Source organism: Artibeus jamaicensis, unplaced genomic scaffold, assembly GCF_021234435.1.
Source record: "Artibeus jamaicensis isolate MK-2021 breed Jamaican fruit bat unplaced genomic scaffold, CSHL_Jam_final scaffold_847, whole genome shotgun sequence".
Classification (NCBI taxonomy): domain Eukaryota; kingdom Metazoa; phylum Chordata; class Mammalia; order Chiroptera; family Phyllostomidae; genus Artibeus; species Artibeus jamaicensis.
Window position 1 is genome coordinate 3,494,426 of NW_026522057.1, and position 21,322 is coordinate 3,515,747.

The 21,322-nt window shown below is 43.7% G+C and overlaps 1 protein-coding gene across 1 annotated transcript in view; it reads right to left on the bottom strand.

Moving 5' to 3' along the window:
- Positions 1 to 2,578: 2,578 nt before the first annotated feature.
- The window catches only part of RIMKLA (ribosomal modification protein rimK like family member A), a 29,371-nt gene continuing 10,627 nt past the window's right edge, over positions 2,579 to 21,322 (bottom strand). Inside the window, exons 2-5 of the mRNA XM_037149790.2 lie at positions 16,429 to 16,659; positions 13,203 to 13,289; positions 5,527 to 5,730; positions 2,579 to 3,501 (exon numbers count right to left, since the gene is read on the bottom strand). Of these exons, the coding sequence (XP_037005685.1) occupies positions 3,011 to 3,501; positions 5,527 to 5,730; positions 13,203 to 13,289; positions 16,429 to 16,659 (1,013 nt within the window). The 3' untranslated portion in view covers positions 2,579 to 3,010. The remainder of the gene's footprint in view (positions 3,502 to 5,526; positions 5,731 to 13,202; positions 13,290 to 16,428; positions 16,660 to 21,322) is intronic.

A 21,322-nucleotide genomic window follows, 5' to 3' on the forward strand; every position in this document is an offset into this window, starting at 1 on the left:
ACTGAGCTATTGGCATTCAAGTTTTGACCAGTTTCAAGATGCTACTACTAGATAATGGGAAGACCATACACAGACACTGCATTTTGTTACAGAAGACTGTCAGTTGGTATACAAGAGTCAAGAGTTTCAGGTTATATACGCTAACACCCAGCCAGCTGCTTGGATATACTGCGAGCCTTACTCCTTCCAGGTTGTGAAGCCTCTGAGAAACTGCATCCTTTTTTTAGAGTCTCTACCACTGTTTAGTGTGCTAATGCCCAGAATTCATGGCCTCTTTTTTCCTTAACTCAGAGGAGGGGTGATGAGCAACTGTTATAAAACCAGAAGTGGGAGGTATTCCTCCACCACCTCCCATATAATGCAGTCTCATGAATGAACTCCAACTTCAAAGTACCCCCAAAAGGTAAATAGAACAGGCACCTTCCCTACCTGAAGAATTGAAAAATGGAAGCACAGGGACCACCTGATTGTATGGGTTCAATTGGCTGCTTAAGGGGAGAGCCAGAGCCAGGATCTGGCTCTGTGCCCATGTTCCTCCCAGTAGGGCTTCTGGGCAGCTGTAACGTGTGGCCCAGTCACCTGACTGAGGTGCAGAGTCCACAGCAGAAAACCCTGGAGGGGGACTATGGTCCAGCTGTGATCCAGCTTTCTCCGCTCCCAGACAGGGCTAGGTTCCAAGTGATGATGCCAAAGACTACAGATGTCATGAGCAGCTGGAAAACAAGCCCCCTTTGACAAATCTGGACACAGTCTCTAGCTGCTCTGTTCAGGATAGGGCCCATGAGCATGCTTTTAGATAAAGTGAGAAGGCTGGGCTTACACCAAACAGTCAGAATGAGTGAATGCAGTTTCCAGAAGGCTGTCACCTGGTTCAGATGCTGACGAAGAAAGCATCGGGCCAAATCCAGAAAGGATAGACCTAGAACTATCCTTCTAAACCTACCCTGAGTGGTAAACATAAGATACATGTCTTGACCCATATAAAGTATTACCATTTCCAACTCTATAGGACGTATCACTAGAGTTACAGCTGGGGGTGTGCGCCCTATGCGGGACTGTGTAGTATGGCATCGCCATCACATGGTGCAGAACATTTTCCAACTGTACAGCTGTTACATGGTGAGGTCTGATTTTAGCCACAGTATTTTAAAAGCCAATTTCTACTTAAATATGTTGTGAAAACAATGAAATTGTTTGACCCTATACATATTTTACATTGACAGTGGAACAAGTACAGGAGTTTATGCCCCCAGATGGGTGTTGCTGCCTTCAAAGTAGTCACCTTGGGAAGATGTACATTTAGTCTAGTGAAGCTGGTCTTACTCAGAACATTTCTAGAGCCACCCTTGAAAACTGTCTCCTTATAAGCTTTCTCAATGTTGTTAAGTCTTTGTCCTGGAAGGATAGATTTTTCATCAGGTGAATTTTTTTTAAACAGCCAAAGAGCATTAGAAGGTAAGTCCAATAAATAAGACGGGTGATGGACTGGGAGGGTGGTGTAAAAACAAGACCTGACTATGAGATTGTAAGCCCTCTCTCCTCGCCTCATTTCAAAGATAACTCCAAACAGGGATTCTGTGTGTTCTTGGCACATGCAACATCGCAACTCAAGAGTATGGTCTCCCAAGGAAACGACCCTGGTTCTGGTAGCTCTTGAGCACATGTGATTTGGTGTATTTGGTTACAAAGGTGGCTTTGCTCATTTTCAGTCCTACTTTGTGCAGCAGAAGGGGAACACTCCGCCTCCATGGAAGGGGAGGGTCATCATCTACTGCTCAAAGAGCTGAAATGAAAAGCACTTGGTGTCATGTCAACATTATCTACCCCCCCCCCAAAGTGTTCAATGAGTAAGTCCTGCTACTTGAGTCTCCCCAGTTTGGGAAAGTGGGTAAGGACAGGCCTCTGGAACCTGGAGTAGACTAGAATGTCAAGGGGATTGGACTGTATTTCCAATGGCTGTATCTACCTAATAAGCCTGCAATACCAACTTGGACAAAAAAAACCCCAAAACCCTCCTGCAGCTAAGCAGTATACAAAGCTTCAGTGGAGGAGGGGAAAATTATTATCTTCCAGTAGCTTTCCATGACATAAACCAATGGCTTCAGGATGACAGGGGAAAGTTGTCCACTGAAAAGAAAGTCCATGGTGTTTGGTTCTAGTGCACGCTCAAGAAATAAAGTGTATGGCCACTAGCTCATCGAAGTGCATTTCCAGCTGAGGCCAAAGGCAGCAAAGGTAGGAGAGGCTGCTGGGGCGTTAGTTGAAGCAGGGTCTACAAATGTGGAATGGCAAAGCAATTTGTAGAGTGCCCCAGTCACAGAGTAGGAAATCTGCCAACCAGTGAAGCCGAAGAACGTTCAGTTTTACTCTCGATGAAGTGTTTCATTGAAAATGCTAATGAGGAAGCTCCCTAGAACACCATATCCTGAGTGTCATAGAAATACGGTTAAAACGGTGATTGATGGGGAACAGAGATCCATCCTCTAATTACTATTCGAACTGTGTACTCTCCAAGCATCTCTCCCTCTCTCTCTCTCTCTCTCGCGCGCACACACACACACACACACACACACACACACACACCTCTTAACAAAAAGCACGTAACTGCAGTCACATTCCACCTCTTCTGCACACGCCTCCCTCCGGAGGTTGCTTCTGAGTACAGCATTTTCCAGGAGCCTTTATGAGTGAAGGGGCTCTATGGCTAAAAGCCAGAAGCAGCAGCACAGAGTCAGTGCCTTAAAATAAGTCATGATATCCAAGTGCTTGCAGCAGACCTCACTCCAAATTGATCAGCCAGGATGTTCTTGGTGAGTGTTTTTAGATTAGTCTTTGTAAAAACCACAAAGCTAGGCCATTTGCTTAAATCATCGTTAGAAAGAATGCTGAGTGCCCAGATGGGATTTCTAGTTTCTGTGCAAATGAAATCACATTAGCCCAGATTTTATTCATTCAAAACTACTAGGAAAGCAGTAGGATTTGGCTTAGATGCTGCCGGAAAAGCAGGAATTCATTTCAGTTTTAATTCGGAAGCGATCCTGTTGTTAATGTTGTAGCTGGGTTCGGGCAGCATGGGCGGCGGGGGCCCCGGCGAGCTCGCGGAGGAGCCTCGGACCTCGCCCAGTTCAGGCTCACTCTCACTAGAGGTAGACCCGTTGTTGATGGCGTAGATGCTCTCTGCAACTCCCTGAGCTGATGCACAGCCGTCCGGCTCTTTCTTTTCCCTGGGACTAGACAGTCCTGGGAGGACGGCCATCTTCCCAGTCTGCATATTGGGCAGCAAGGACATGGCATAGTCTGCAATGATCCCGCCCACGTCTAAGTTGCACGCCTGGTCGAAAGCAAGGAAACCAACGTTGGCGTTTGCCTCACACACCACAAAGGAGCCGTCATCCATGATGAGGAGATCAATGCCACAGAAGTCCATGCCCAGGATGTTGGACACCTGAATGGCCAGCTGCTTGCCCTGTTCTGTCAGCGGGCACATGACGCCCACGCCACCTGCGGGGGAAGCACAGTCATGTAGTGATGACGTCAGACACTGACGGGCAAGTCAAATGACCCTTCCGGGAGGAGAAGGGGTAAAGGCGGCAGCAGGGCACTTTTACTACTCAAGGTCTGGATGGAAATCAGGATGCCCTTTGGGAAAACGATATGGGCTTTTCTTACCTAGAGTCTTAAAAATGCTTTTGTCCTCTGACCCCGACATCCCACGGTGAAGGAAATAATCTTACGTAATACAGAAAAAGCTTGACGCAGACAGATGTTGATGGCAGTTATTTAAAATACTGAAAAGTCACTGTGGTTGGAACAGGGGAGACACTCCATAAATGTTGATGATGAATAAATGCAAAACTATAATCTAAGTATTTCGCAATAGAAGAAAACAACATATTTTACAACCATTAATCATAATGCTCATAAAGTTTGGGATCCCATAGGAAAATGTGTGGGATTAAAGACTGCAGTGTAACCACAACTGTGCAAAAGGCTGTTACTAGGAAAGAAAGACTGCAAGGAATGACACCACAACGTTAGCATTAGTTCTCTCTAGATGATGGGACTAATGATAAATACCTTTTCACTTGACTTTGCTATATTTTCCAAGTTTCTTACATTGAGAATGTGTCCCTTTTATAATTAGGAAAAAAAACAGAATTAACATTATTTTTTAAGTAGAGAGAGATGGGGAGACAAAATCCTATACCAAGAACAGAAAGAGTATGATTACTCTTATTTGTTAAAAAAGCTAAGACCTCAAATTTAATTGCCCCTTCAGTCTCCAGAAAAACCTATGACTTGAATTCTCAGGTCCAATAACTAATGTCTTTACCCTCACACTGTCCATCCCCTACCTATTACACTGTAGGAATGAAAGGCTGTAAAAACAGCTTAGTGAGAAAAGTAACATGGATAAATTACAAAGTCATGCTGTTCCTTGTTACAGAATAGATTCTTTAAGGTGACTAAAAAAGACTGAACAATATCGTATACTGTGGAATGGCACAGGATTCTCATGAAAATTAAATGAGATAATATGTTAGGTACTTACTGTGTCAACCTTCAATAGGATTTGCTCCCATCACACTACTGTATCACATCTTACCATGATTTGTTCTGTGTCCTCCTTCACTGGACCACAAGCTACCAGTGGGCGAGGATTCTCTCACTAACGGCTACACTCTCATCATCTACCAGGGTCTGCTCATGGGAACTGCTCAACCAGTTTCAGTGAAGGAAAGATGAAGACAATGTCTCAGCCTCTTTCTTAGTCACTAGACTTGGGACACTCACCTGGTTTTAGGAGACAGTAACTGGTTTAGGAAACAGTAACTATAGGGTGTTTTTTGTTTTTTTTCACATTACCAACATTACAAATTCATTCAGTGAGGTTGACAATAGCTTTCTGTGTGGGGGACAAGACTTCGCCGCCTTCCTGGGACGTCTTTGTTCACCACAACACAACAAGCTTCATTAACTGGCCCATGGGGTGGGGCTATGCATTTGACCCAAACATAAACTGCAGCTTTCTAATATTATACAAATAAGAAAAACAATTTTTATTTGTGCTATAAAAGCAAAATATGCTGTGCCTCCTGCCATTGCCTTAGTTTAGAGCCTCACTATAATCTTGCCCACGCTGTTACAGCAGCTTCCACACTTGTGTCCTGGCCTCCTATCTTAGACTTTCCGTCCATCCTCACCCAGATGTCACTTTTTCTCATACAACCTGACTGCTAAGTCCTAACACAACGCAACAGGACAGGGGTCAAACCTCACTGTCCTGATACCCCTGGCCTGACCTCTGCCACAGCACATATACCCATCTGTCCCCCTCTTGGACTGCTTGCTGCCAGAGGAGAGGGCTTGTTTCTCATTCTTAGCTGTTGACCCTAGTGCTGAGCATAGGGTCTGACAAGATGGGAGAGACTGGTACACATTTACTGAATGGGTCCAAACATCCTAATGAAGAATGCCAGTGCCCTCCTGTAACCGACAGGCAGACTCTGGGCTTTGATGCCTTACCGAGGGAGCAGTTGCTCTGCATCCGTCCGTCTGTGGAGCAGCGAAGCATAGAGCCTATCACCTGGCCCCCGACCACCACCACCCGGATATCTTTTCCGTGTGACTCCTTCACATACTTCTGGAACAGGTAGGGCACATCATGGCGGATCAGATGGCAGATGTCTGAGAGGTGATGCTTATCTCTTGCAAGAAAAACAGCTTTTCCTTTAAGAAGAAAGACAAAGAACCAGAGGAGTGAGAGGAGCCTCTGAACCCTGCCCTTGCCCTCCTATCATCCCCTGGCCCCACGGTCATCAATTCTTTCTGAACTCGCCTGACTGTGGCCCATTCTATTTCTCTGCCTAGCCTTTTGCCTCTTATCGAGTGACAACTGAACCTTATTTTCTCTTCATTTTGCTCAGGTCTTAATAATGTTGATGGTCTTCCTCAGTCTCCCACCAGTCTTTTCAAAGTGAAATAATAATGTATTCCAGAAATACAGAGAAGGGATCCAAATAAAATCCTAAGGATCTAGTCAAATCAGTTCTAAAACAGTGAGTTATTAGCATTTCTTATCACCCCGAGGATGCAGATTAGGCAGGGTCCACATGAAACTCATTTCTTTTTTTTTTTTTTTTTGAAACTCATTTCTTAATCCCCCAAACCTCAAACTGGACTTGAAGCACAAAGCAACTGTCATTATTTACAGAATATAACTGACTGAACATACTTCACAGGAATTCCGAAATAGATGGAGAGAGATCTAAGAAAGATAACTACAACACAGCATGATTTCCCACTGAGAGGTCTATGAAAAACACTCTGGGATTTCAAAGAGGGAGCCACTGACAGACATCCTTCCTCCTTTTAAATATAAGAAACTAGTTATTTGGTGATACCTATTAACTCTAAAGGACAGGACCTATGCATCTAGGGCTCTCTTGGGAAAGCATTCCTTTCTGCTGAATAACCAATGCCCTTGTAACTACCTGGAACCTGCTTTCCACCTGCACATTAGCTAACAGGGGTCCTTGATGGGTTTACTCTGCAAACCTGATATAAGCATACCCAATCTGAGCATTCTTGTTAACAAAACTGGGATGGCGCTCCCAAAATTTACATAAGCATCTTAAAAGGTGTGAGACCTTTCTGAAGTCTTAATAAGAGGGGCAGGCATCTGGCCCTAGTGGCATAAAAGATTGGAAATATGTCTCCAAAACATTGGACATTTGGTACCAGGAGATCTGGCATCTGGCAGGTGAGGACTGGGGCTTGGTCACAGGCACTGGGGGTTCTCTGACAGTAGGTACAATTTTCAGCAGAGGTGGGAGCTAGAGATAAAGACCTGTTTCTTGGTTCCTGGCACAGAGGTTCTAACATGGGGTTTTGTCTTCGGTTAATACAAGAGCTACAGTTTTAAGGCAAGGGGAATAAGAGAGCAGGAAGTGAGAGAAGGCACTAAGATCAGTTAATAAAGCTATGATGTGCCAAACACTTTTTTATTGTTTCATTTAAACTTCATACTACTCTTGTGAAGCCATCAGGACAAAGATAGCTCCTTTTATTTTATAAATGAGGAAAATAAGGGTCTACAGATTAGCCACTTTCTCAAAGGCACAGGCTACACCAGACAGTCCACTGTCTTCTTTAAATTTATTTTCCTATACTGGAGTCTAAGAACTGCTATAACTTTGTTTATTCCCTATCCACTTTCCCTAAGAAAATAGCAATAAATAATCTGAAAATCAAATGAAGAATGCAATTCTACTTACAACAGTATTAAAAGGAATAAATATTTAGGGATACATTTAATCAAAGGAATATAATACTTATACACCCAAAACTACAAAACATTTCAGCAGATGTCCCATGTTCAGGGATTGAAAGATTTACTATTATTAAGATGGCAATACTCTCCAAATTGATGTACAGATTCACTGCATTCTCTACCCAAATTCCAACTTCCTTTTCTGCAGAAATTGACAAGGTAACCCTAGAATTCATATGGAAATGCAAGGGACCCCAAATAGCCAACACAACCTTGAAAAAGGACCAAGTTGGAGGACTCACACTTCCCAATTTCAAAACTTACTATGAAGTTACAGTAATCAAGACAGTGTGGCCTGTGATAAGGACAGACATATAGATCAATGTGACAGAACTGAGAGCTCAGAATAAGCTCATACTGTCATCTGATTTTTGACAAGAGTTCCAAGAACACTGAATGGGAAAGGGCAGTTTCTTTAACAAATGATACTGGAAAAGCTGGATATCCACATGCCACAGAATGAAGTTGGACTTCTATATCATACCATATACAAAACTGAACTCAAAATGGGTCAAAAACCCAAAGTAAGGGCTAAAACTATAAAACACTTAGAAAGACACATAGGTGTAAATTTGTGTGGCCCTGCATTAGGTAAGCACGAAAATAATATCAAAAGCACAAATAACCAAAGGACAAGATAGACTGGATTTCATCAAAATCAAAAACTTTTGTGCATCAACGGATACTACCAAGAAAGTGAAAAACATTTGGCTGAGATGGAGGCATATACAGATGTGCTTTGTCTCCTTGCACAACCATAAGAAGGAGCACAGCTAACCTCAAAACAAAAAACAACCAAAACTGCCAGAAAATCAAACTGTATGTAAGTCAGAAAACTAAAGATTTAAAGAAGAAACATTCATCCAGATGGGTAGGAAGGGCGGTGACAGGGGGCCAGAGTGGAGAGGACATGGTGTGTCAGTGGCAAGGTGGCAGTGGCAGCAGCCGGCAGAACTGGTGGTCCCACATTCGCATGTCACAGATAAAAACTGGGAGGGACATCTGGGGAGTGAGTGATCCCAGCCCCAGGCCAGACCATACAGCCCAGGGTCCTAGTGCTGGGAAAATAAAGCCTCATAACTTCTGGCAGTAAGAACTAGTAGGGATTGAGGGGTGGAAGAAATTGCTGGTCTCTCAAGAGAGTCTGTTTAAAGGGCCCCCATGGTCCTACAACCTATGCAAACCCACCCACTGTGGGAACCACCACCAGAGCAACAGCTAGAGGGGCGCCAGTTGCTTACGGGAGGTGGGTGAAGTGACTGGAAATGGGGCAAGGGCCCAGCAAACGGCATTATTCTCTCTCCAATCCCTTCTCCACATATAGTACCACAAAGCAGTGGAGCAGGTTGTCCCACCCTGGCAAATACCTAAGGATCCATCCCTTAAAATGTAGCATGTGAGCCAAGACAGGGAGTAAAAGCAGTTCTACCTAATACACAGAAGCAAACTCAGGGAGGCTGCCAAATTGAGGAGACAAAGGAAAGAATAGATTAAAACTCCAGAAAATGAACTAAGTGAAATGGAGATGGCCAACCTATAAGATGGAGAGTTCCAAACGCTGGTGATAAAGATGCTCAGAGAACTCGGTGAGTTCGGCAAATGCATAAGGGAAGAAATGAAGTCTACACTAAATGAAATAAAGAAAAATCCACAGGGAACCAACAGTGAAGGGAAAGAATTAATGATTCAATTAATGATGTGAAACATAAGAAAGAGATAAACAGTCAACCAGTACAGAATGAAGAAACAAGAATTCAAAAAAAATGAGAAAATAAGAAGACTCTGGGACATCTCCAAAAGTGCCAATATCCAAATCATAGGGGTGCCAGAAGGAAAAAAGGAAGAGCAATAAATAGAAAACGGTTTTGAAAAAATAATGAAAGCAAACTTCTCTAATTTTGCAAAAATAAAATAAAATAAAATAGCTATACAAGTCCAGGAAGCACAGAGAGTCCCAAACAAGTTGGACCCAGAGAGAACTACACCAAGACACATCAGAATTAAAATGCCAAAGGTTAAAGATAAACAGAGAATCTTAAAAGCAACAAGAGAAAAGAAGACAGTTATCTACAAAGGAGTTCCCATAAGACCATCAGCTGATTTCTCAAAAGAAACCTTATAGGCAAGAAGGGGCTGGAAAGAAGTATTCAAAGTCATAAAAGGCAAGGACCTACATCCAAGATTACTCTATCCAGCATAGCTGTAATTTAGAATGGAAGGGCAGATATAGTGCTTCCCAGACAAGGTCAAGTTAAAGGAGTTCATCATCACCAAGCCATTACTATATGAAATGTTAAAGGGACTTATCTAAGAAAAAGAAGATCAAAATTATGAACGTTAAAATGACAACAAACTCAACTATCAACAATTGAATCTAAAAAACAAAAACAAGAACAAACTAAGCAAACAACTAGAACAGAAATAGAATCATAGATGTGGAGATCATATGGAGGGTTATAGAGGGAGGGGAAGGGGAGAATGGGGGAAAAGGGACAGGGATTAAGAAGCATAACTGTTAGGCACAAAATAGACAGGGGGTAGTTAAGAACAGTATAGGAAATAGAGAAGCCAAAGAACTTTCATGCATGACCCATGGACTTGAACTAAGTGGGGGTGGGGAATTGCTGGAGGGAAGGGGGCACCAGGTGGAGGGGGGCAAAGGGGAAAAAATGAGGACAACTGTAATAGCATAATCAGTAAAATATATTGAAAAAGAGAAAGTGAAAAGACAATCTACAGAGTAGGGGAAAAACACATTTAAATTATATGTCTGATAGGGTATAATAGCCAGAACATAATAAATAACTCTTAAAAATTCAACAATAAAAAGACAAATAATCCAACTGAAGATGGGCAAAGGATCTGAATAGACATTTCTCCAAAGAAGACATACAAATGGCCAATAAGCGCATGAAAAGATGTTCAACATCATTAGCCATTAAGGAAACATAAATAAAAACCACAACAAGATACCACATTATATCCACTAAGATGGCTATCATAAAACAAATCAAGAATAAATGAATGAATAAATGAAGGAATGAATGAATGGAGGAAGGAAGGAAGGAAGGAAGGAAGGAAGGCAGGGAGGGTTGGGAGTATGTGGAGTCCTGGTGGAAATGTAAAATGGCATAAACGATGTGGAAAATAGTTTGGCACTTCCTCTAAAGTTAAACATAGAATTACTACATAACCCAGAAATTCCACCCTTAGGTATACACCCAAGAGAAATGAAAATGTGTGTTCATACAACAACCTATACACTAACGTGCATGGCAGCATTATTCACAGCAGCCACAAAACAGAAACCCGACTGTCCAACCACTGATGAACAGAAAAACACAATGTTGTATACCATGCAACAGAACAGTGAGTCATAAAAAGGAATGAAGTACTGATATATGTTGTGCCCTGGCTGGTGTGGCTCAGTGGATTGAGTGCCGGTCTATGAACCAAAAGGTCACCGATTCAATTCCCAGTCAGGGCACATGCCTGGGTTGCGGGCCAGGTTCCCAGTTGGGGGCGTGGGAGAGGCAACCAATGGATGTATCTCTCACACATCGATGTTTCTCTCCCTTTCTTTCTCCCTCCCTTCCCCTCTCCAAAAATAAATTTAAAAAAAATTTTTTTAAAGTACTGATATATGTTGCAGTATAGATGACCCTTGAAAATATCATGCCAAGTCAAAGGAGCCAGACACAAAAAGGTAAAAATTGTATGATTCATTGAAATGAAATGTCCAGAACAGGCAAATCCCTAGACACAGAAAATGCTTGCTTTCGGGGCAGTAGCGGGGCAGCATGGAGGGGGGTGGGTGAAGGTAAAAGAGGGTATGGGGGGGATAAATGGTAATGGGAAAAATACATTAAAATAAAAATAGAAATAAAGAGAACTAAAAAACAAATTTAAAAGATAGAAAAGAAAGTAGTTGCCTGGAAAGGCCAATGGGGACGGACCCTCCTAGGTATGGGGTTTCTTTTCGAGGTGATGGAAATGCGCTGGAATGAGATAACGGAGATGGTTGTACGCAAGAGTGAATAGATGAAAATCCACTGAACTGTCCTCTTCAAAACAGTGACTTTTATGTGAATTTCATCTCAGTTTTGAAAATGTTTAAAAACACTAGGCATTCTATCCGACTCGTTTTTGCCTGTCTTGCCTTTCTACGGTGTGAGCTCCTCAAGGGCAGCACTTTTTGTTTTGCTCCTTTCTGTGTCCTCTAGAATAGTCCCTGGTACTCTGTAAGGTGCCCGGTAAATATCAGGTGAGTTTCGTGACGTATACATTTTACCACAACTAAAAACCACCTCGCTGAGCGACACTGCCCCACACCCGCGCCTCCCACACTCATGTTTCTCACTCCTCGGTGGGACCCTCTACGCTTACAGGCTGCTGGGCTCACACCTGCTTCTGTTCATTTGCTCAACTCACTTCCTCCAGTTCAAATTCCACACTTCAATTTAAGTCTTTTTTCTTCTAACAAAGCTTTCCCTGCCTCTTGGCGGAGTTGGCCCACCCTGTGTTAAGCGCAAGCAGGTGCCTTGTTATGCCCGCTGCAGGGGCATCGCTCGGCAGTGCAACTGTCTCCCCTCTCCACACTGGAGCTCCTAGAGAGCGGTGGCTGTCTAGATCATTTCTACCACACCGTCCCCGAATCACAGGAATTGCTCAGAACGTGCCTGTTTGGGGTACCGCCTTCTCACTCCAGGTGCCCTAAGCATTTATGTACAGCACCTGGGTAACGTCACGAGGTACCCGCTCACATGCTGTAGGAGGGCTACTTTCTGCCGCATCCATCTTCCACACTTACTGAGTCCCTACTGTGTACTGAGCACTCAGTAGGCCCTACGGGGACAGAGGGGAACAGAGGGGACCTGGTTCCCACCCCTGAGCAGCCTCACAGTCAGAAGGGGAAAAGATGCATAACCCATAACTGTCATCAAGTGTAGTACTGGGCCAGAACCATGGACCAAGTGCCATGGACACACAAAGGGAAGAGCAATTAATTTTGTCTGGAAGGGCAGGAGGGAAGCCAGGATGTGGAGGGAAAAGAAATGAGATCTGGAGCTGGCCTTAAAGGGTGAGCAGAGCCCTGGCCAGTGTGGCTGTGGTGGTTGGGTGTCATCCTACAGACCACAAGGTCGTGGGTTCGATTCCTTATCAGGGCACATGCCTTGGTTTCGGGTTCAGTCCCTACTCAGGCATGTGCAGGAGGCAACCAATCGATGTTTCTCTCTAACATCGACATTCCTGTCCCTCTTCCTTCCTCCCTTCCCCTCTCTCTGGAATCGATAAAAGAAAAAGAAAAGAAAAAGAAAAAGAAAAGAAAAAAAAAAAAAGAATGAGCAGAAGTTCACTAGAGGGCAGAAGAAGCCGGCGTTCCCAGCAGAGGTTTCGGAGAAAAAAACACATGGCCTCTGGAAGAGAAGGAGTCCGGAATGGATGTGAGAGGGTCACGTGGACAGAGAAGCTGCAGAGGAAAGTGGGAGCTCTTTGTCCAGGCCGGTCAGTGCCATGAGGAGGAATGTGGACTTGGCTAGTGCGCAGTGTAAGCACTTGAGAGGGTTTTCAACAGAGAGTGACAAGAACAGACCTGTTTCATGGTGATTACTCTGGAATAGAGTGGTAAAGGAATAGAGGATGCAGTGGCAGTGGAGTTCGGGAGACCAGACTCAAGTCAGGGCTGTGCCACCAACATCCAGGAAAGGGATGGGAAGGGCGGGGACAGTGAGGAGGGGACAGAGGTAGGGACTACACCAAAAGCGCCTCCAGGGGGAGCTCCGTTTCTCCTAGTGGTGCTTCTGCCAGGCCTGATGGGGGTCTTATGGCAGAGCTGCAGCCCTAAAGGGAGCCCAGGAGCGGCACTGACCCTGGTGTCCTCGTGTGCTCTTCACCACGACGGGGTAGCCCAGGGGCTCAGCTTCATCAATCATCTTTGAAAAGTCGTCATGCCCACCTGCCAAGAAAAGGTGAAAGTCAGTGAAGGTAAGGCTGATGCTCAGGAGCGGGCAGCCCAGCACGGCACCCTCTGTGGGAATTCTTTCAAGGCCTCCTGCCTCTGATTAAAGCAATCTGAACCCATTCAGTCGGACAGGCATGCGCTGTGCACCTGTAACATAGAAGGTGGGTGTGGACAGATAAGGAAACTGACATTTATCAGGGACTTCAATATGGCAAAGGCTTCACACGCTCTAGTTCCTGGGATCCTCATCACAATCCCATAAGCTGGACAGGCATGTTTCCCTTGGAAATGGCTGCTGTAGGCAGAATTCTGAAATGGCCCTGAGGATTCCTACCTGTGGGAGCACGCGCCTGGTCTAATCCCCTCCCTGGAGCGTGGGAGGGGCCAGTAAACAGGATGGGATATCATTCCTGTGACTAGGTCTACCTTTAGTTAATCAAGGGAGGGTAATTCTTGGTGGGCCGGTCCCAGTTGGGGAGCCCTTCCAAAGAAGGTGAGGCTTCAGGGACTCTCCTGCTGGCCCTGAAGGAGCAAACTGCCATGAGGCACGGCAGGGAGAGTGGCCCTCGGTTGCCAGCCAGCAAAAAAGGGGGGACCCCAGTTCCTACAGCTGCAAGGAACTAAATACCAACAACCAGTGAGCTTGGAAGGCCCCCAAACTTAGGCGAGACCACAGCCCAGCTTCCCCTTGGTTTCAGCCTGGTAAGACCTGAGCAAAGAACCCGGCTGCACTGTGGCTGCACTACTGACCTACAGAAACTCTGAGAATGGAAGTAGGTGTTATTTTAAGCCACTAAGCATTTAGCTGTTTGTTATAATAGCGATAGGAAACCAATACCAAGAGAAACCAAGCCTGGGGATTTGTCTCCTCCAAAGTTAAGGCCTAAACTGGCTCCACTGGACTCCTGCAAGTCTTACTTTTAAAAACATGAATGATAATGTGAATTAAAATCTTTCAAAATTGTTTTTACAAACTTCACTAATTTCTTATCCCTCTGCACATGTGGGGGACCATTATTCTGCCTGCAGTTCATCAATTTTTGCAAAGAAAAATATCCTGGAATACTAATATCTGCTTTGATCACAAAAGTGCTACTGATTATTATTTTTTTTAATGAAGAGGCACTGGAGATAACCAGGGGCATCTTCAAAAGAGGATGTTTTATAAGAAGGTAGCTCCCAACCTCCTGACCCCTGCTGATGAATTTAACTCCTCTCTAGCCATTCCCTCTCCCTTCCCTTCTACTACAGGGAAAGAGCGCCCTTCTAACTGCAGGCTACTCCTGCACCTGTGCTTTGGACCGCTTTCCCTCTCACCTCCTCAGGAATCTTTCACCTTTAAGTGTCCCCTTCTCGACTGTACCTCCAATCTCCCCATTCCTAATTCCAACACCATGTTAAACATACTCAGTTCTCTCCCATCCTAAACAGACAATCCCCCTGTTCCTTGACCCTGCCTCGTCCCTTAACCATAATTCTGTATCCCTACAGTCAAGCTGCTCAAAGGGGCTTCCGTTTCCTCACTTCCCATTCGTTTCTGCATCCTTGACAATTTGGCTTCTCTCCCCATTGCTACACTGAAGCTGTATGCATTAAACTACCTGTTGCTAAGCCCAACACACATGTCTCAGTGCGGATGTTACTTGTCCTTTGAGAATCAATCACCCCGTTTCATTATACCTGCCTTCCTAGAGTCTCTTTCACTGGCTTCTGTCATCCCCCTTTCACTTGTCACCTCTCCAGCTGCTCCTACTGGTTTCTTGTACAGGTTCCTCTTCCTTTACTCATTTCCTAAAGGAGCCTCTTCTAAACCCTCTTTTATTAAATTTGACTCTTTTATTGTGGTAAAGTATAAATAACAGAACATTTATCATTTCAACCGCTGTAGGTGTACAGTTCAGTCCTCTTCATTCTACACAGTCCCCCTGAGTAATCCCATCCATTCTTGTGACTTCACTTAACATAAGAAAGGTTTCCAGTTCCCCTTCCCTAGCCTGCTCTTCCCTCAGGAGCTCCAGATCCATTTATCTGCTGACTACTGAATATTTTACTTGCACATATGACAGATACTTCAAAGAGAACATGTCCCAGACTGAAATCATCTCTCCCCGACAAGCCCTCACCCCTGACCCACCAACCTGTCTCTCCTCTCCCATCTTTCTAGTCTCAGTGAGTGTTTGCTTTCGCATCTGGTTGTCCAAACTAGAAACCAGGCTCACTCTTGATTCCTCTCGGTACCCCTCCTATCCAATCCACCAACATGCCTTAGTATCTCTATTTCCTTCGTAATTCCTGAATCTGTTGGCTTGTCTTCATTCTTACTATGGCTACTTTTGTTTAGACCAACATTGCCCTTTGAATGGTTTAAAAAAACTGCCACTACATATCCTGTCTCTGCTTCTGTCTAATTCCTTCTTCTCTGTGTCACCAAAGTGATATTCTGAACTCTGATCAGGCCACCTCCTTGCTTAAAGCCCAATAACTTCTGGTTTGTGGCTACTTCTTATCCTACTAGCCCTACGCCTCAACTCATCTCCCTTACGTTCTACCAACTACCCAAAGTACCACCAACTGGTTATGCTCTCTGCTTTGACTACTCCCTTGCTTCACTCCTCCCCCTTTAGCTGGGTAACTTCAGCTTTGTTTAGACATTATTTCTTTTGAGAAGGCTTCCTCAGTATCTTCTAAACTCATTAGGAGTTCTCCTAGTATCCCCTTACCACCTCACACTAACTTTTATCATGGCGCTTACAACACTGCACTGAACTTGCCTGTTCACTTGCTGTCCTCTGCCTCCAACGAACTGGGATGCCTTGAGGCTGCAGTCCAGTGCTTAGTATGGTGGTCGGCATACCGCATGTACCAGATGTATATTTAATGAATGAATTGCAAAGAGAAAGAAGCAAAGGCATTTCAGACAGAGGGAATGGCCATGATAAAGACTCAAGATGTTGAATTAAGCCCTGGCTGGTGTGGCTCAGTGGATTGAGTGTAGGCCTGCAAACCAAGATGTTGAATTAAGATGAACAGCTCCACATGGAAAACCAACAAGACACTCAAGGGCTACTAGGGAAAGAAAACGTGGAGATGCCACTGGGAGAGAGAAACTCCAGCTCATTTCAAGGACACTCACCATAGGAGAAGGTATCTGGCATGGGGACCCCATGCCCAGCCAGCTCTTGGAATGTCCAGAATTTGTTGATGCAGTTTAAGATGCTCTGTGGGCGGTTGACTAAGCGGCAGCCCAGCTTCTCCAGGTGCCGCAGGACCGTGATGTCACTGTCCGACTGCAGTGAGGGTGTGGACACGCGAACGAGCACCACATCCGGGAAGGTGGTGAGTGCCTTCTGGTTCAGCTGTAGGCCTGCAATCGAAGGACGGGAGTGAGGTCTGTGGTCCAGTCCCACCAAAGGAACTGGTTCCAACAGACTCCGCAAGACTGAGCCTAGCGGGAAGACAGGCTGGCAAATGGCACTGGATGTCCTGCTGTAACGAGAAAGCTACGGTCAAGTCTGTGCTCCAAACAAATGGGCAGAGCATGGTCATGAGGAGACACAAAAGAATGAACAGGGGAACAAAAGGCAGCATATCAAGAATAGTGCCCATTAGAAGAATCTACAAGAGATTATATAACCCAGCACCTTCCTTCCTTCCTTATAGTACTAGTAATAGTATACTATTACTAAGCTAGTACATACTGGCTTAGTCACTTAGGAGGCTGGATATTTAATGAAATGGGAGCTCCTTAGGGGATCCTTACTACTTTTGCAACTTTTTTAAGTGCAATAGTTATAGACTTAATCATTAAAAGTCTATCTGAAATACTACGTAAGCATTTAAATGATTTTCATAAATAAAATGAATGCAAAAATGTCAATGTTAAGTGAAGAAAACAGGGTACAAAGTTATAGATACAAGTTAGAAAAAGCTAAAAGGAAATATTCCAACACTGTAACAGTGGATAATGAGATTAGACGTGATTTCCTATTTATAATTATCTGTATTTTCCAAAATGTCTCCAAGTGCACATTGCATTCATAACAAAAACTTTTAAAAATCAATTCAATATTAAAACCAGAAGGCATCCAAAGACAATTGATCCAGATAACAAGAGGACTTGAACTTGTATTGCACTGGATAAACTGGGAGTATTTACTTGAAGTGAGGACTCAGAGGAACAGGAGTGCAGTCTTCAAGTATCTGTTAGTGTCCATGGAGAAGAGCTATTTGGCTTGTCTTCTAGGATCTCAATAGATGGAGCCATCCATGGCTGTCTATGTCTGGTTACTTCTGTACTGCCAACCCCTAGAATAGTGCCTGGTGTGTGATAGGCACTTGATGTTTGTTGAATTGTACAGAAGCTACAGGGAGATAGATTTGGGATCAGCAAAAGGGATGCTTTTCTAGTGACTTAGGAGGAATGAACCGAGGCTCACTGGTTACCTGAGCACGGCACAAAAGGAATGCAAGGGTCAGATAAGCTCACAGCAACCTGCTCCGTCTCTTCCAACCTCGATATCCTATGGTGTGTATTACCGTAGGCAGTTATCCAGGTGTCTACGGTGCCCCAAGCATCTGGGGGTGGAATGATGGAGACATGAAAGGGGATGTGTAGAGTAAAGAGAACTGAGTTCAGGGATTAATACTTCAAAAAAATGCTTTGAAACTATAAAATGCTGTACACAGTACGTAAGGCACTGGCATTAGCATTGCACAATGAACCTTTGTCTGCCTTAGTGAACCTTAAAGGGGTTTCCAAAATGCTCCAAAAAAGCCTTTGAAATGCTGTTTCAGAACCATCTTATGGGGTTTAACTTAAAGCACCTTCTATTTCATAAGTGATATTCTGCACAAGCTCATAATTCCAAGAAAACAAAAGGTGCTAATGAAATTACTATTTCTCCATCGGGGCATGAATAGTATAGTAGTAATACAAAAACAACAAGCAAAATAAAATAAAATAAAAGCAATCAAAACAAAAACACAAAGTACAGTATAGATTGACCTTGCACAGTTTCTTCCCATTTCCACAAGATATTTCACCCATTTGAAAAAGGGAATAGGTGTGATCATTAAGAGAAATTGTTCTTGGTACTTCTTCTGATAGTGTAAACCCAAGGAACTGGAATATAATTCTCATGGATGATTTATAAAGAGCATTCAGGTTATCTTCACTTTGCCATCAGAAAATAGTACCATTTACATACACCTTTTCCACTGCCATTTATAGGCCCTGTGGGAAATAATATGAAAGGAGAAAAAAAGAAGCAATCCCTATATAGTATCCTCAAAATTGACAGGAGAAGCAAAAAAAGTATTCAAGTTGATGCAAATGGTGAGGAAATACAGAACACTCAGGGAAAAAGCAACAGCCCAGGACAACATTACAGAATGAGATAATATATAAAAAAAATGCTTTGAAACTATAAAATGCTGTACACAGTACGTAAGGCACTGGCATTAGCATTGCACAGACATTCTACTAAGCAAGGTAGGACAACTGATGGAGACTGGTACCACCTGATGAGAAAAATGGTTTTGCAACAGAAAAGTGACCTAGAGAAATGAGAAGCAGCAGAAACGCCTGGCTTTTAGATCCCAACACAAGACCACAGACAGACAGTTACTCTTCCAAATGCAAAGTAAAAAGAACTCAGTCATTTCTGGAAATACCAACCACAAGTGGACAGAGACAGCTCAGCTTCAACAAGCAGATTCACATACACCTAGGAAGTCTTACCAGGACTTCATCTCTCTTCTCCAAAGGTAAATCTTTGGGCCTGGCTCATTCCAACTGAAGCCTTTAATAAATGAAGAATGGAATGGGTTAAAGTGCAGCTGCAATGGCTCTACCAAACAGTTAGACAGGTCTGGGCTCTGACTGTGCTGTCTGTCCAGCTCTGTGCAGAGGGAAACGGCAGGTTTAGGGATACGGTGCTCACACAAGCAGTTAGTTACTTCTCTGACCAACCGACACAGCTCCAGCATTCTTGCTTTGGGCAACTTCACTTGGCCCCTCTTCATTCCCATCCTCTGCTGTCTAAACTTAGTTTATGTCACAATTTTTAGAAGCAGTAGACAAGAGGATGCCACTCACTGGGGCTTCAGTGGGGACAGTAGTTCCACACAGACATGGCCAACAACAACTTGGGTTTAAGGCTGGCCCTTGGCAAACCCATCAGTGAATTTTGAGACCTTCAACCACTTAAGTACATAATCACAGTCCCTCTCTGCATGAATCTCTCTCCATAGGAAAGGACCTGATAAACTTAATACAAGATGGACCTTAGGGTGTCACTCTTCCCAGGATCCTAACCATTTCCTCTGTAATCTACAGGCTTCAAGCCACGAGAACGAAGAGCTGACACAAGACCTCAGGGAGGGCAGGGCCCTGCTTGGCTGAACGGAATGGAAAGAAACCCCTCCCCAGCGAGAGACTCATGCCCTCAAATCACAGGGGATTTCATGAGCGTAAGTGTGGTCATGCTTTCGGGCATCACCTTGAACTAGGGAGCAGGGCAGGCTGAAGGGAGTTACTTCTGGGATATTTACTATTTAGTCTCAATAACATTTTCTTCATAATACTTCTAAAAAGAATAATCTACTTTCATGGGTAATTATGTTCTGAGTTCCTTTTGAAGTCTCTATTATTTATATTTGGGAATATTTTAATGTAATAAAAGCAAGATAGAAAATGCATAACTTTCAAAGAATTGAGCCTGTTTTCTAATCTACATATCGGGTTATAGAATTGGGCCTGTTTTCTAATCTATATATCAGATTAAATTAAGTTAATTCTATAAAACTAGACTTCTGTATTTGTTTGTACCACAGCAAAGAATTGCACTTTATAATACCAAGAAATAGCTTTAGAAATAAGCAAATCATTATTGGAAAGTAGAGCTCTAAATATTTAAAGACATTCTCAAAAAATTTTTTAAATTAAAAAATATTCTCACCCTGGCTGGTATGGGTCAGTGGATTGGGCTTTGGCCTGCAAAATGGAACGTCGCAGGTTCGATTCCTGGTTGGGGCACATGCCTGAGTTGCAGGCCTGGTCCGCAGTTGGGGATGTGTGAGAGACAACCAATCCACATTCCTTTTGCACATTTTTCTCTCCCTCTCTTTCTCCTTCCCTTCTTTCTAAAAATAAATAAATAAAATCTTTAAAAAAAAAAAACCAAACTAGTCTCAACCATTCATGTCAAAGAGGGAAAAGAAGCAAGGATAATAAAAGGTGCAGTCCATCAAATCCGAACCTGGCTAGCATTTTTACTGAGCATCTGTTGTGTTCTGGGTGCTTTGCTAAGAACCTTCACATTTACTGTCTCATTTACGTTAGAGATGTAACATGGATCCCTGCAATAGATCTGACTGCAAAGGTCTTTGCCTTTACACAGAATTGATACATAACAGGTTACCACCCTCTCAGCCTATGCACGCACAGCACATTCATGTGTCCACATACACACATCCTTAGCTTCACAAAGAAAACTTTAAGACTAAACTGGTTTTCACTCTGGCTGGTATGGCTCAGTGAGTTGAGTGCTGGCTGGCGAACTGAAAGGTCACCAGTTCGATACCTAGTCCAGGCATCTGCCTGGGTTGTGGGCCAGGTCCCTAGTTGGGGGCTTGTGAAGGCAACTGATTGATGTTTCTCTCACATACCCATGTTTCTCTCCCTCTTTCTCTCTCCCTTCCCCACTCTCTAAAAAATAAACAAAATCTTAAAAAAAAAAAACCCCAAACCGCAAATGGCTTTCTAGTATGTCACAAAAACAAAACAAAATAAAACAAAACAAAACCCCGCATGTACAAAGCAAGAAGCAGAAACAAGAAAACAGCAGGTACCATAGCATGAGAAGCAAGGACCTCAGTCATGGTGGCTTTTAGAATCATTGTGTGTTAGCAGGATCAGGTTACAACAGTGGCTGGTAGTGATGCTCTGAGAGTTGTCAGGAAGGAATCAATAGTACAAACAAAGTAAGTGGATAACCCACTAAGGGCTTCGCATTATGTTGTGTTAT